Source organism: Plectropomus leopardus, chromosome 11, assembly GCF_008729295.1.
Source record: "Plectropomus leopardus isolate mb chromosome 11, YSFRI_Pleo_2.0, whole genome shotgun sequence".
NCBI lineage: Eukaryota > Metazoa > Chordata > Actinopteri > Perciformes > Serranidae > Plectropomus > Plectropomus leopardus.
In genome coordinates, this window is record NC_056473.1 from 31,661,101 (window position 1) to 31,678,600 (window position 17,500).

Here is a 17,500-nt window from a genome sequence, read left to right on the forward strand (position 1 = left end):
CTGTCCCAGCATAGGCCTCCCAGGGTTGTGTGTGTGTGTGTGTGTGTGTGTGTGTGTGTGTGTGTGTGTGTGTGTGTGTGTGTGTGTGTGTGTGTGTGTGTGTGTGTGTGTGTGTGTGTGCTGGCGGATCAAATGCACTCTGTGAGACAAAGCGTAACGGCAGGATGCTCTACGACTCTGTCATCTCACATGGGTCACACACACACACGCGCGCTCACACACGGACCGGGTCTCAGAGGGGGACAGCATACAGAGACTGCGGTCCCCTCACACACTGATCAAAACAATGTATTTGTCAGAAAAGAGAACTCTTTCATGGGACACACGCACACACACACACACACACACACACACACAGACACACAGACACACACACACACACACACGCACACACATGCGCGCAGGCGTTGGAGGCCTCTCCCCATGCCCTTGTTCCGGACAGCCCAATTATCTCTCTGCACCTCACTGTTTTCCCTTCAATTCTCTCTGTCTCTGTCTTTCTCTTTCCCTCTTTCTCTCTAGTTTTGTCTTTTTTCATCTGTAGCCACTTTTTTTTCACTCAGACAATAATTGATTAACCATTAATTAGCTTCTAAAGTTTCTTTCGTAAGGCTGATGGCTTCATTGTGCGCGATACTTCGGATACATGCGTGCCCATTCACACGGAGGGAAAAATGTCGATATGTAAGAATACACAAACACAAACATTCTTTTGTTGGTTTTTTTTTTTACTGATAGCAAGATTAATACAAAAACGATGAACAGAAAATCAAAGACAATGGTGATTCTCAGTGACACATTAGCTGGTAACCGTTTGTCAAATGTCTGGACTTCGTTGGTCTAAATAAACAGTCAGAAGTTGTCACACTGGGCTGTGGAAAATTGTTGTGGACTATTCTCCTGCGTTTTAAAGGTTCAATGATTGATCAACTAATACTAAAGAAAGACACAGTAATTGATAGTAAACAATAATAATAGTTGCAGCCCTGGTTTAGGTGGCCTCTCAATAAAAATACATATTTTTTTATAATGGAAATTCCCCAAATATTGTTTTATGACTAACAAAGGAGGAAGATTGGACTGTGATTTGGTTTGGATTAAAAAAAAAAAAAATATATATATATATATATATATATATATATATATATATATATATATATATATATATATATACATATTTTTTTTTTTTTTTAAAAAAAGGTAAATTTCACCACATTTGGCAGCCTGGCAGCCTACAAACAGAAAAATAAGGTATATGATAAAGGAAGTTAAGTTGTTTTTTTTTTTTTTGTTTTTTAACTTAACCCAACCAACCACTTTCCACGTCCCGCCTTCCCACCCAAATCAAAACATTAAATTAAATAAATGATTATTATTATCATTAATTTTTTTTTTTTTTTTTAACAAAAACAGTAATAATAATAATAATAATAATAATAATAAAACAAATAAGAATGATAACTTTTGAAAAAATCTAACATAACCTTAGAAGCTATCCATCAGTCGTTCTATTTTTTTCTTTTATTAGACTTTGTTTATGGACTTATTTATAGACTCTGCACTTTTTTCTAAATTCATTTTATGCTTAACATTATCGTTGTTATTTTACTGAATATGTGCATGCATAAACAGTAAATGTGACTTTACTGTCTTTATGGCACATATGTAGGTAAAGTGTAACTGTTGCTGTAATTATGTGCACTGCTGTTGTGTTGTGCGCTTCAATGCTTCAGTGTCCTTTGCTTTAACAGGAGTCAGTCATAACCTCATATCTGTAAATGCTACATGTGTGCAGTTTTGTGTTTCCGTAATTTCAGCCAGGCTACCTGCAGTAACTTTGTCACATACAGTACGTATCAGAGCGAGGATGTCACTGTAGCACGGGCGACGGGTAATGGGCACATCACTGCGTACATGTAAAGGTGGCTCCTGTTTGACCACTTTCTCTGATCGCGGTGGCGTGGGAGAGTGCGAGCCAACTTCTGAAGAGAGCATAACCCCTGCTGAGGGCAGGAGCTTTTAAGGTGCCTGCTACAGAGACCCCAAGCACACACACACACACACACACACACACACACACACACACATATATGGACACTAACATCACTGAAACGTAGGCTTTACTTAGTTATTCCCCCCTCTCTCTCTTTCTGTATCTTTTTCTCTCACTTCTCTCTCTTTTGCTTGAGTTCAGTTGAAACAGTGGTTTTGTCTTTTGAAGAAGAAATGCATTGTTAAATAAAAGCAGACTAACGGGGAGACAATGAATACTTACATCATAATTAAAATATGAAACATGACAATTGATTAAACTGGTAATGCTGTACACTCCTCCCTTTCTCTCTCTCTCTCTCTCTCTCTCCGTCTTTCTCTCTGTGTGTCCCGCTCCATGTGCCTCTCTCCTGCTGTTTCAATCTCCTAGTAAATGATAATGAAGCTCTATCTGTCTCAGTATGTCTCGGACACGCTGGCGCCCCACACAACCTAGCAGCCTTTGAGGTTTGTGCGTGCGTGTGTGTGTGTGTGTGTGTGTGTGGACAGGGGATGTTTGGGGACGGGGACCATGGAGCATACCATCTCATCCATATAAGCCCATGTGGCACCCAACGCACACACACACACACGCACACACAGCTATTGAGACGGGATTAGGGCACCCTTGTGTCGGCCTTTGAGGCAAAGAGAGATAGGAATCTCTTGTGTGTGTGTGTGTGTGTGTGTGTGTATTAGTCAGTATGGGTGTCATGGATGTATGATTGAAGACGTTATTAAACCCGCGATCCCCTGCAGCTCTGCAGCTGAAGTTCTGCAGACTGTTTGAATATGTGCGTGTGCACACACACACACTTATGGACTTGAGATAAATGAGAAAAAAGATGGAGCCTGTGTTCTCCATGGATTGTTTGTGTGTATCTGTATGTGTTTGCATGTTTGTACATTAATGTGTGTGTGCAACTCCACAAGGGGTCACAGATTGGCCTGCTGAAGACACCATCTGATGTCTCTGGGCTCTGCAGTCCTATGGTGTGCATGTTTGTGTGGCCCCACACACAGTGTGTGTGTGTGTGTGTGTGTGTGTGTGTGTGTGTGTGTGTGTGTGTGTGTGTGTGTGTGTGTGGTGTGTGTGTGTGGGCGACTGGGGCATCGGTCCTGTATGGTACAACAGTGATAAGGACAACAGGCAGGATGTGTGTGTGTGTGTGTGTGTGTGTGTGTGTGTGTGTGTGTGTGTGTGTGTGTGTGTGTGTGTGTGTGTGTGTGTGTGTGTGTGTGTGTTTATGACGCCCACCTTTCATCTGGCCTTTCACCATGGGTGCGGTGATGTCACTCCCGCCTCCCTAAAATAGACACTGATACACACAGACACATATAAACATTGGTATAATCCCAAGTGAGAGTAACCAGGATGGATGGAGGCTTGGGTTGGGGACAGTGATGAAGACATGACTGATTGTATTTGCATTTCTTCTTTCTTATTGTTCCTCCATCTTAAAAAGGAAATGTGCATTACTGTGCTTATTAGTCATTTACATAACAGCATTGTTTGTACAACGGTGTGTTTTATAATGCAATGACAAAGTGTGACATGTAGAATAATTTAGCAATTTTGACAATCCATACAAGGTGAACGGTGACGGCCCTCAGACTAAAAAAAAGTTCTCCATTACTGTGATGTCATTACATCTGAATAGAAGAAAATAATTGTTGTTTTTAATTGTTCAGTTTGGTTTGGTGAGATTAAATGTTCTTTGAAAATGTTTTCTATAAAGTACAGCAAAGTCTGGATTGGGTGTGAAAAATGATCTTTTGGCACTTATTTTTGAGTCACTCTCATTGATCCTTGTTGTATTTAAATTAAATTAAAGAATAAGGACGCATCCTTATTTGTGCTTTGGCATCTAACGTCTCCTAATAAATCACCAATTTAATGCAACACCTGGTGAGCACATTAAGTAGCTCAAATCAAACACACTTAGGGCAACCTGATCTCACATGAAATATGTAAAATGACCACGACCTCCTCACAGTGCACTACATGGTGGTGACACATAATGTGTTAAAAAATAAAGTTCACCATGGAAATAATGCCTATGGAAAGTCACTCTGAACAGTTGCAGAGACTGCTCTCACCTGGCCACCACCTGTTCAACCCTCTGCCCTCAGGCAGGCGCTACAGGTCATTGAAGACTCGGACCACCAGACTCATTAACATTTACTACATTCTCAATCAACACTCAACATAAACAGTCATAGTGCACTTATTAACTACTCGAATTTGTGCAATAACTACTGTGGAATATACTGTTGACTCTGGCACTTTATATCTATTGACTTCTATGTTGTGTGTGAAGTGGTTTTTGCAGTGTGCTTAATTTTTCAAATATTGTGTGCAAAGTGTATCTTTTTTTTTTTTTAATTCATATTCACAAACCAGAAGTGGCACTCCTAATTTTGTTGTATCCTGCGCAATACAATAACAATAAAGGCATTGCATTTTATCAAGCAAGTGGTTGAGAAACTGTTACAGTTTGGTCAGGTTTAGGGAAAAGGGGAAAAAAACACTTGTTGTTTAGTACAGGATGCAAGTACATCATGATGTAACAACTACGTCATGTTGTAATGTAAAATGTGTAACTAGTTAAAGTTAAAAAAAAAAAGGGGGAAAAAGTAACTTTTGGTTCTTTACAGGACTCTAACAGCAGTCTCCTGAGTGAAAGTCTTATGTTTGTTTGACACCTTCTCACCCCATACAGACTTTCTCGCTCTTTATATCACCTACTGCATGATGTTGTCGGGGTAATTTGTGTCCGCCGTGAAAAAGGATGCTAATCAACTTTCCATTGCCATTATTTTCATAGTTTGAACACATTACGAGCGTAATATGCTGTTAGCATGACATATTTCTTTGACACCAGACTGAGTAGAGCATAGGTATGGACAAAGAGACTTGCTAGTAAAGAGACATTTTGAGACAAACAGAAGGAAGAAGTGAGCAGAGTTTATGTGAAGAGAGGTACTAAGGGGGTGAGCCCACACAAATTAATCAGCGAGTGATGGACCAAGAGGGACGATAAGGGGACACAGAGGGAGGAATGGGCAAAGTGAGGGATGGATGAGTGACTGCAGTGGGGGGAGGCAGATAACGAGGACAGAGGGAGGGAAGGAAGGATGGCTATAGGAGGGGTAGATCATCCACAGCCCCGGTGGGGAGGACAGGCAATTACCAGCTGGGGCAGATATGACACTGGGATTGGTGTGTGCGAGTGTTGGGGGAGTGAACGAGGGAGAAGGAAAAATGAAAGGAGAGCGTGCAGCAGGGGTGAGGAGCGAGTGTATGACTTAACACATAACCGATCTGGAGCTGAAACTTAAAATCATACTTATTCAAATGAAATGGAAATGTTTGCCAGAATGAGTGAGATGATTTTCTGTGTTTTTAGTTCAGTGTAGCCTTTGAGCTTTAAAAAGAAATTAAAAAAAAAAAGTCAGATAATTTTTGAAACAAATGACATTGCTTACATTTTCTATTTGTAATTTTAATCAGCAATAGAATATGACAAAGAGGGTTTATACGGAGTGAAACTGAGGTTAACCCATTGAAAGCTGGAACGGCGTCAAATTGCTGCATTCAGATGCCCTTCACATACATTTAAACCTTTAAAACTTGAGAAAATTGATTCAATTTCTTTTGGAAACATGGCTAAAAAGGTAATGAGCAACTTTGCAAGAAATATACCACAAATTGAAAGAAATTAAGAAAAAGTGACCAGATAATGGCCTAAATAATAGCTAGAAAATAGTCAATAGAGAGATTGAGAAGTTATGAGCTTACATTTTAAATCAAAATAAAAATACAGAGAATGTCCAGAAAACTGATATTAATAATTTAATAATTGTTAAATATTTTATTTATATAATTTGCACATTTTTTGTTTTACCTGTTTTTTCGTTACCTTTATTCTTTCCCATTTCTTGGTAAATTTCTGGTAATTTCTTGTAACTTCTCCCTATGTGACATCAAGCCAATTTGCTTTTCAAAGGGTTAAACAGAAAACGTATTGCACTGCAGTAGTTGCTGGAACAAAGCCATTGTTATTTTTATTATTGTGATGTGACAGAGTGAAAACTAGTCCTCTTATCTGTTTTTTATCATTTTTCTGTCTTCTTTTTTTAACATCACTATAGTGACAGTTTCTGTATGTGTCGAAATCTGTTGTCAGTGTTGTATTAATATTCTAAAATCATGTCATACGATCCTGTTTTTCGTGTTGCTTAACCCAGCCTACACATGCGTGTCTGTCTCCTATTTGCAGAGGAGGGCATCAATCATGAGTGCAAGCTGTGTAACCAGATGTTTGATTCACCTGCCAAGCTGCTTTGCCACCTGATAGAGCACAGCTTTGAAGGCATGGGAGGTACCTTCAAGTGTCCCGTCTGCTTCACAGGTGAGACACACACACACACGCACACACACACACACACACACACACACACACACACACACACACACACGCACACAAGCCCACATTCACCTTCAAGGACAGTAGCACAGATAATTCACTTGTGTCCTGTCTGCTTTGCATTTAAAATGGACACAGAAACATGGAGATTGGCCTGAATTATCACATAAACTTGTCACTTTGCGTTTCAGTTGTAATTTAGCATGTTATCGATTCTATTTATAGATAAATAAAAGGCCAAAAGTGTTTTACATGCCAGCCAGTATATACTGTTCCTTATGAAAGCAGACTTCAACCACACATTCTCTGAGCACCAAACTGCTCACATTGTGTCACTTATTTGGGCAAAAATGCCAGATGAGTTTAATATCGCAACTGGAAGCAAGGTTTGCACTTAAATCTCCCCTGGATTCAGCTCCAGTACACGCTGTGGCTCAGTAAATAGCTCTCTCTGGGTTACCTTCATCATGATGCATAGAGTAGATGTGCTGTAATGGCTGTGAAGTTTTTTTTCTGGTTTTGGGTAAACTGTAAGATCACATTAGGAATATTCATTGTTTTAACATTTCTAACTGTGGGAGTAATATTGCAGCAGGGTGCCGCTGTTAAAGAAGTACTCACAAAACTCTGTGTGTGCAAAAGTTCATGTAATATTACCTCCAAACGCGCCAAATATGAAGTACCTGATACCTCGGAAATCCACTGGAGGACCTAAACAAAATGCTGGATGACCAAATTAGGCTTATGGTGTTCAGTGTTCGGTGTGTTTTACCAGAAACTAAGTCTGCACCTTTGAGCTCTCCCTCCCATCTCTTGACTCTACACCCCAACACGCTCTCTCTCTCTCTGCCCTCCCTCTCTCTCTTCCCCTGTCACTTCATCACTCTCTTTCCCTCCCTCAGTTGTTGAGTTTGTCTTGTGTTGTGTGCCTCCCCCCCAGGTACACAGCAACGCTTTAAACTTTAACTCTATTCCTTTGTGGCTTATGAATTAGTAAGATGGGCACCACTCCTATGGGGAGGCTTAATAATTCAACACATGCACACTCACAGTGAAAACCAAAAGTTTACTGAAACAAAGGGGAGAGAAAGAAAGAGAAAAAAAGTGCATGAGACAACACTGGAGCGGAAGTTAAAAAAAGAAGAGATAATTTATTGATAAATATCACAAGGTCTGCTGAGGATAGCTCTTCCTGTTTTCTCTCCTTCTTTCTCTTGCTCCCCTCTGTCTTTTCTTTATATCCCATATACTCCCTCCTTTCCACTCAGCCCTTCAGCTGCTTTGTTTGTGTGTGTTTGTGGGGTTATTTGTGGGGTTATTTGTACTGAAAACTTAGTTGCCATTTGGTTCATTCTCTACTGGTAGAGTATATCGTGGATGGCCTAATACTCACCGTGCAGTGTTCATCGTAACAGTCCAGTGGTAAACAGCAGTAGATTGGATATGAGATACGGCTAATGTAATTACAGTTAATTCTGAGGCTACAGTTCAGTTATCTCTGTTATATCTGCATGTTTATGCAGATATAATAGAGATTACTGTAGCCAACAGTACAAGATTTTGGTTTTAGTTTGTTTTTGGTCCAAGTTGTATTAACTAGTGACATTTGAATTTCGATGATTTAGATTTTTATTAGCTATTTTACGTCATTTAAAAGTAATGTTCATGGACTCAGATGTATATATCTGTTATTAGCCAAAATGACCAGTGCACCTAAAAGAGAGTCTTGGCCTTGATATCGGCTTGCACCTCCGAAATCTTTGCCATTGTCCCTACAGGGTTTATTGTCATCACACCGATAGCCAACGGACTCTGAGATTGACAGCAGAGTTATACAAAGTTACATGTACTGTAGTCTCAGTCTTTTCCCAAAACCTTCAGTTAACTTCCATCTGTAGACACAGGATCGGTTTTCCCCAAAGCTTGGACTCAAACAGATACTTCGTTGATTTTTAATGAGCTTTTCATATTGTTCACCACTGCGGACACATACAGCTGTCTTACCCGCTCCTCTCACTCTCTCAAACTCTGACCAACATCTGATCAAACAGCAAAGCTAGGCAGCGCTGATCGAATCTAAGTCAAGATAATGTCACAACATTGCCTGTTTCTCTCCTAAAATGTTTTCAGACACATATTTTAGTGCCCTGTTTAGCTGTAATAGTGAGAGTTTGTGAACATGAAGTGGGAGTCATACTGCTTCCTGCGTAGTAAAAGCAAAGATCAAAAAAATAAACTGCGATCCAACAGTAAAACTAAGTAGCGCCGATCAAATAAGAAACCAAAATTCTGTCACTGAAAATATTTGCATCTTTCCTCTGATTTTACAATGACATCATAAGTCACCTGGAAAATGTTATGATGGCCACAATTTTAATCTGCCTTGAGTCTGGCACTGCACTACTAGCTCCAGCAACACACACCCACAACGATGCAGAGTCATCTTTTTTTTTGCCTTTAAAGGTAAATCTCAACTCTAAAGTCCCACTGAGCTCATCCCTTTGAGCTTTTCGTCTGTAAAATTATCTTAAAAGCCTTCAGTTGTGTTAAGCACTCTCTGATTTCCTGTTAAACACTGTGTAAAGCACTCTGTATTTCTTCCTTCTCCAGTGTTTGTGCAGGCCAACAAGCTCCAGCAGCACATTTTTGCCGTCCACGGCCAAGAAGACAAAATCTACGACTGTTCCCAGTGTCCGCAGAAGTTCTTCTTTCAGACAGAACTACAGGTAAGTCCCCTTAATTCTGTTGCGGAGTTGATCTTGACCTGACTGCCTGTCTGTGTATAGTTCTTGTCGGGTGTAAAATAGGAAATGGTGGACTGTGTATCTGAGGAGACTCGGGGTATCATGGAAAGTGTGGTTAATATTCTAAATCCAAATGGGATGTACACCCCTCCCTCCCCTCATTTAGGCTCATTTATACTTTTGAACTTTTATTTCAAATGTAACCGTCACTGCATCCTTTGTGTTGGCATTTATACATCCACTAGATGGCACCAGGGGGCAGACTGAAAAGTTTTGGTAATGGCAAACATGGCAACAGTGAAGGACGTTGTAACACCTTTAAACAAAGGCAGTGTTATAGACGGTGGTGAACTTTGAGGCCATCAAATACACTGCAACATATGGACAGAGAAATCCTTTGACTATAGAGAACCCTAGTAATGAGTCCTAAAACCGGAAATAAAATAGCATTTCAGCTATTTCAAGTCAATTGGTTTTTTGAATGTGTTTTTGGTTAGAACCCTGAAATAAGGTCTGTGGTTAACACAAGCTTAAGAGACTTTTGCATTTTATTCAAATACCTCAGTAAATACCCCCCTTACAAACTTTGAAGGCTTTATGTGTCTTTAAAAAGGCAGTTGCCAACAAGTGGCAAAATGAGTCTACTGAACATCATCGCTTCGACCTACACCAAACATGGCTTTACATCCTTGTGGCAGTGGAAGCGTGACCATAGTGTGGTTCATTTATAGCCTAATGTTAGCTTTTTACTTGTGGCGATTACAATTAGGTTTCAAAAATACTAAAAGTGGCTTTCATTTTGTGAAGATAATCTTACTGTACAAAATGTGTAAGTGCCATAAACATTTGTTCGTCACAGAGTTTGAGCCAAAATCCAATGGAAAAATCCCACAGGCTTTTAACAGAGGGAACCAGGGCGACGTTAGCTTCCAGGTTAGCCGACAGAAAAATGTCATCCTTTGGGTTCTCTATGTTATGATTTGTTCTTGAACTGTGCCACACTGCCCCCACGATTTTCGGTGGTGCTGCTCCATTTCCTTCATATTTGTAATCTTTCAGAAAACATTAATGCAGAGTATGGACACAGGGCCCCATCCACATCCATTTATGTATCTAATGTTGAGGGCATTTCAAGCTCCCTAAATACAGCTCAACCTCTTCCAGAACCTCATTTATCCCTCTCAGCTACTGTACATCGTTTCACAGAAACCCTCTATTTACTCTTCATCTGTATTTCTCCTTCCGCCCCCTTTTTTTCCATTCCCCTGTCCCTCTCTTTCCATCTCTCCTCATGAGGTCTGAGCAGGGTTCTGGCAAGCTTCATGTCATTAGGGTCCAGACATGTTTGTGTGTGTGTATGAAAGAGAAGAGAGGATATAAGTCACCCAAGAGTAGGTCCTGGGCCAGCTGTGGCCAGGTCTGTGATGATGTAAACCTTACTGTCCTCTTTCATTTCTTCTCCTCCTTGTCTCTTGTGCCCCTTTGGCACCAGACGAGTGACCTGCAAAGTCTGCAGGTCAAACATCAGCGATGTTAAAGGTGAATTCTCTAACTTTCCTCATGCTGTTGCCTGCTGCATTGACCAGAGATGGCAGAGGAGATTGTGTGAAAGCCTGCAGTTTATTGGAATCCACTACAAAACGTACGATGGGTTTAGGACTAATTGTAATGCTTAAAAAAAACAAATGTATGAAATGCATCCAAAGGGAATTTATTCACACTGCCAACAAGGATAAGTGCAACCCTACAAGCCCTAAATAGATGACAAACTGTTCAACATGTCTCATTATAGAGTACTGAGAGTACTGTAACATACATTTTCTGGTGTTGTACAATTCTACGACAGATTAAAATATTAAAAATTGATCACAAAAAAAACTGTAGACTAGCTTACAGTGGAGTGCAAAACAATCACCATCGTCTTTAAGAGGCAGAACAATCGGTGATTGTGAAGTTTTTAAGTACAGCTATTGTTAAAGTGTCTGAACATGCACCAAAAGCCTTATGAGGCACGTCGAAGTGCTTTTACATCCTCTACTCTGACAACAACTTCTGCCAACAGCTGTTCTTTTATTGATCTTAATGGTTTTGTTGTCAAATTCGAGAGGTCCTGAAATCCTAGAAATGTACTTAAATCCAAGAATCCTCCTAAAATGCGAGAAACAAACTGAAATCTTGTGCTTATAAGTCTGAGAAATGTCCTGAAATCCCAGAAACGTTCTAAAATCCTGAAAAGTCTGAAAATCCTAGAAACATATATGGGGCTGCTGTAACTGGCCCCTGGCCTCCTTTCATTTTGCAAAAGTGGCCCCCAAGCAAAGTAAGTTGAGTATCTTTGGGTTAGCCTAACAGAACCACATCATGTCCTCATGAATGTTTACTGATATCTTCTGTTCATAAAACTAAACTTGCTACATAAATCAGGAGCGTCAATTATTGCTTTCAGCGCATATGGGCTCTAAAGCTCTGCAAGGTCCACCTCAGAAGGATATAGTCGAGGTCGCAGCCATTAATATCAATGCCAGCAGATGTTTAGTTGAGTAGAGGACCCTGTGGCAGAAGTGTCACTCAGTAAAGGTGCTGTGCTGGACGGGTACATAATTAGAGTGGTTAGTGTGCTGGTGACAGAGTTTTTGTCAAAGAAAAAGACAGAAATCCTACTTGAAAAATTCTACTAGGTAATATTTGAACTTGCAAAGGCCTACTCCTACCACACACACACACACACACACACACACACACACACACTCAAAGTGGCAGTGATGTAGGGCCGGAGGTGGTGGGCATATGGCTGGCCAGTCCATTTAACAGCAGGGTGACTGCTGGACCCTGTCGGTTAATGTCCACACACAGGCAGTACTCACACCTCACACACTCCCACTCACCTCCACACACCCCTGCACACACACACACACACACACACACACACACACACACACACCTCCACTCCTCTTCTACATGCACTCCATCCCAGATGACTCCTCCCGTTGTCTGACCCAACTTCTTCATAGACTGATCAATTGTTTAAATGTAATAATCAGCTGGATACATCAGGGTTGGTGGTTTTGGATTCAAAAGAAACTTGACTATATTTCTCTCACTGAGGACCTGAATAACTGTTGGCTGATTTGACTTTGTCCTTACATAAGTATATTGCAGGGTAAAAGACAATTTCTGCCATCAGTATTCTTGTATCAGAGTTAGGGGTTGACAGATTACCGGCCGGTCCGATTATTTGGGCGAATATTTGGCATTTTGCCAATTATCTGTATCGCGTATTATTTTAATAATCACAGATCAAATTAATTCATTAAGTAGTGTAAAGAAGGTGTCAGCATGGGAGTAGAACCTCAGGGAGCTGTTTTTATTTAAATTTTCACTTGACTTTATCTATTTTTTTTTTAAGTTGCAGGGAACTTGTATATGATGTTGAAAGTTTAAGTTTTGATTAAATATTTCCTGAAGGCATTTAAACAAAGTTTTGTGTTGGAGTTTGTTATATTCCAAATTTTAAATATTGACAGAAAGATTGTCAGTTTTATTGTAAATGCATATTGGTGTCAAACATCGATTATCGGTGTCATTTAACTACTAATAATCGGTATCAGTGTCGGCCCTGAAACACCAGTATCGGTCGACTTTTAATCAGATTGGAGTCACAGGAAGACAGACTACAACTGTCCTAATCGAGCTACAACCATAGCTCAACTTAATTGTGCTTGTAAATGTGCTGAATGTTTAAAATCAGATTTTGACTCCACAACAGAGAACTGAAACCACTGTTCTCATGTATGAATTCAGCAGAGTTTGGTTCAGTCAGATGAGTTTAATTCTGTTGTTTTTATTCCAGCTAAGTTGAGCTCAGTTCAACTTTTTTTTCCCCTCCCTCCTCCGCTCCTTATACTTCTTCCTCTTTGGCTGCTGCACTCTGGATATATCCATCTTGTTACACTTTGGTCCTGGCCCAAGTGTGTGTGTGTGTGTGTGTGTGTGTGTGTGTGTGTGTGTGCGTGCGTGCGTGCGTGTGTGTGAGAAAACTTGCCTGACCTGCCACAGCTCCATCGCCCCATGGGAGGGCTCTCTAAGTGGGCTAGACAGAAAGGCTGACTGGGGGAGATGGAGAGCTACAAGCACGGAGGTTAATGCCACTGCTAGCTGTTATCGCATGTGTGTGTGCGCATGTTTGTGTGTGTGCGTGCATCTGCTGGAGAAAGTGGAATGGGGTAATTTGTGTGTGTGTTTTAATGAGGTGCGGATGGATGAAGAAGGCTGGTTGGCCAGCTAGAAAAGACTTTGGCCTCTTTCAACCCCTCTGAGGGGCCGTATGATGTTAAGCTCACTCTCTCTTTCTCTCTCTCTCCTTCACACACACACACCCAAGGGTCATTGCTGCACGGACACATCGCTGCATCATCCCCTCTCCCTCCTGATTGCACCCGCTCAGTCCCACTTTCCATCTCTGCATACAAAGACCTTCACTTTCTCCCCAACACTCTCTCAATCACTTTCTTTCACCTCTCGATCCATCTCTTACACATACATACCACCATTTTCAGTTTCTCTCTCCCTCCTCTCGTTCCGTCTTCCTCCCTCTCTCTGACTCCCCCCGTCTGTCCCAGAAGAACCAGCCCCTATGCATATTTTAGCCCCTCTCCTCTCTTCCTCTCTTCTGTGCTTCTCCCCAGTGCCCCATAAATAGTGCAGACGTAAGCTGGTAAATAAGAGATGTTTTGGTGTGTGTCTGCATGTGTGTGTGGGGGGCGTGTAAATAAGAAATGCTGTGGCCCTGATCAGTGAGGTCCTTCTGGATCTCTCTCTGTCTTTACTCCCAGGCTCCCAGACACACACGACTTTTCGCATTCTCTCTGTTTTAGATTCGGTCTCTCTTTCTTTAGCAATTAGCACGGCTGCATTGATGTTTTTCCACCGCTGACAAACAACTGTTTTTGCATCTGTACGCTATTTTAAAATATACTTAAACGTGCCTGATCACCTTTATTTATCCAGTATCTATAGCATGATTTTCAGAGAATGTGTTCCCCTCGTGTTGAGGTAGTTTGAAACCTCCAGCAACATCAACTCTCTCCCATGTTCCCTTTCTGATCTCTACATTCGTTCCAAGCCTCCAGGGGGTGCTAAACAGCAGCTTTTCCCCTCAATGCTTCCTCCTTTCCCTCGCTCCATCATTCACCCTCGCACTCTTCCCCAATCATCCCATTTCTCTGCCTTTGTGTGCTACACATTTTCCTTTAGCACTAGTAAATATTTAAACAGCGCTAGATGGTTGGATTGCTGGTCAGATGAATAAATGGATGGTTGCGTGGATGGATGCAGGGGATCCTTTCGTTTGTTTGTGTGTTGATTCCCTCCACCGAATCTTCCGCCTTCCCCCCCGTGTCCCGGCGGTGTTGAATATTTGAGTGTTGTGCACTCACACAACCACAAAGACGAGCGGGGATCCGTTCTCTTGTAGACAAAGTTGAAAGAACATGTAGTTTATACACAGGAAGGATGGACTAAGACAACATCTTCCAGATTTTAGGACATTTCTAGGATTTTATCACATTTTTCTGATTTAGGGATGTTTCTAGTATTTTAGGACATTTCTCAGAATTTGGGACGTTTCTAGGATTTTAAGGTGTGTTCAGGATTTTCAAACATTTCTAGGATTTTAAAATGTTCCTAGGATTTGAGGACATTTCTCTGATTTAGAACATCTCTAGGGTTTTGGTACATTTCTAAGATTTTAGGACGTTTCTCGGATTTTAAGACATTTCTAGGATTTTAAGATGTTTCTAGCATTTGGGGATGCTTCTAGAATTAGAGGAAATTTCCAGGATTTTAGGACATTTCTCAGATTTTAGGGCATTTCTTGGATTTTAGGGCTTTCCAGAGCTTTAGGGCAATAGGGGTTTAGCTAGGACCAGGGTCAGGATCTGTCAGGGGATCTTCCACTGGCACTTTTTCTTAATAAACAAGATCTATTTTGATGCTTTTGTTGTGTACTCTGGCACCTTATGTATACTAAAAGTGCAAAAACAACTTACAGTGTGAATCATTTTATTATTTATTGTAATTAGAAAACGGATGTGGGGCCACTCAGCACCCTATCGGGGGCCTGATTGGAACCTTAGTCATTAAGTTGAGTATAACTGGACTAAGAGATGGAAAACTGAGAAATAAAGAAGCAGACATACAAAGAGAAATGGACATAAATATCACATCATCATATCACACTTTAAAAGGAAACCAATTACATTATACATTTAAACAAAGTCGGACCACTTTCCAACAACACAGGTACTTTTTCAGCGGCGTGTTATTAATTTGTATACAGCCAGTATGGGGCACATCCTCAGCACTGACTTTATATTGTCCATATGTGGAAAATAAAAAGGGAAATTTATTTCTCTCTGTTCTAAAGAAATGAATAAAATCTTTATCTTGTTAGTTAATGTGAAGCAGAGAATAGCTTGGCAGACTGTTCAATACCTGCGGTTGGGATCAGGACAGAGTGTGTGTCTGAAACGAGCTGTGTTTAGCAGTCTGTCTGTGAATAATGTTGTCTTTGTCTGAATCTAAGAGCCTCACTGTCTCCCTCTAACTGAATTATGGAAAGGTGTGGATGTGGCTGAACTGGCAATCGGGTTTATCTGTGTGTGTGTGTGTGTGTGTGTGTGTGTGTGTGTGTGTGTGTGTGTGTGTGTGTGTGTGTGTGCGTGCGTGTGCGTGTGCGTGTGTGTGTACGTGTGTGTGTGTTCACCATTGTCTGGATGTTGCTGTCAGTTGTGAGTGTTGTGTCAAGCCATAGTGTGTACTCTCTGATCCATGTATCCCTTGGCTCCCTTGGTGTGTGTGTGTGTGTTTGTCTGTGTGTATGTGTGCACATGTGTGTGTATGAATTTGATCCGTAGATCCCTGTGGCGTTGCAGGGGAGCGTACTCAGCCGCCCCACCGCTCACTGGGAGACTCTATGTTATTAGAATGGGGAGCTGGGACACACACACACACACTCACGAACACACACAGACGCACATGCACTCTTGCCTCCCTGAATCCCTGGACTTGAAGGTATTTGCAGCAGGGGAAAGAGAGACAGAAACAAAAAGACATTCAAAGAGAGAGGTAGAGAGACAAATGGAGAGAGACTGCAAGCTAGCTTTACTTGATACAACAACTGCACTACTGCCAGAGTACCACAGCTACTGCATACTACTTATTTTACCGAACAGTATCTAAACGACCTCAAATTTGCAAGTAATTGTACAAAAGCAGCAGTTTGTTCTTTTATTTGAACTTTATTTAACCAGACAAACCTCCTAACATAAAAAAAATCTCTTTTTCAAGAGTGTCTCGATCAAGAAAGGCAGCAACATAAGTTACAGACCAACAACATAGAAGAAAAATCCAAAAGCAACTCCAAAACAAGCAGTATCAACCACAAAAAGAACATACAATAAAGTTACTACAAAGACAAACTAAAAAGTACATCAATATATGATATAAGTGATCCATAAAAAGGAGAAAAACTGAAATGACTGCAAACATACACCCTGACATTGGCATATACATCGATGATTGCATACAAAATTCATGCAGCAGTTCTTTGAAATGGCCTAGATCACTGATACTCAACTTATAGCCCACAGGCCAAATTTGGCCCCCGATACGGTGCCACGTGGCCCACAAACCACTTACTAATTCACAAAAAAAATAAAGTGAGTGAGTGCATAAAACAGCATCAAAATAGAGCTTGTTTATCAAAAGATGTGTCAGTGGAGGATTCCCCACATCCCCCAACAGAGGTCTTAGCTAAGCCCCTAATGTCCCTAAAAATGTTCTAGAAATGTCATAACATCTCAGAAATATCCTAAAATTGAAGAAATGTCCTAAAATCCTAGAAAAATCCTAAAATCCTGCTGCTGAGAAGGCCCCCTGGCCTCCTATCATTTTGCAAAAGTGGCCCCCAGGCATTGCAAGTGAGTATCTCTGGCCCAGAGGAACCAAAGAGTGCAACTTGCCATTTTCAATGATGGCAGTAGGCCAAGAACAGCTTTATAAATTAGATTCTGCCAATAAAAAAGTCTTAAAAGTCTAAAAAAAACAGCCACCCAACCCGAGCATACAGGATACAGAGATGAGTTAGGGGCTTACAGTTGGTAATGAATCTCAATGCAGCGTGATACACAGAGTCCAAAACATGCAAACACTGGGAGGGTGCATTTATACAACCCCATAATCAAGCACAAAAATGTAGGTGAGACCAGTAAGTGTTTAAAAAGTGTAACACTGTAA

At 40.9% G+C, this 17,500-nt stretch overlaps 1 protein-coding gene across 2 annotated transcripts in view; it reads left to right on the forward strand.

The window, feature by feature from the left end:
- Positions 1–17,500, forward strand: part of znf423 (zinc finger protein 423) — a 193,305-nt gene that overhangs the window by 163,891 nt on the left and 11,914 nt on the right. For both annotated transcript variants that reach the window (XM_042496260.1, XM_042496261.1), the window contains 2 exons: positions 6,315–6,446; positions 9,072–9,187. In XM_042496260.1, coding sequence (XP_042352194.1) covers positions 6,315–6,446; positions 9,072–9,187 — 248 coding nt within the window. The remainder of the gene's footprint in view (positions 1–6,314; positions 6,447–9,071; positions 9,188–17,500) is intronic.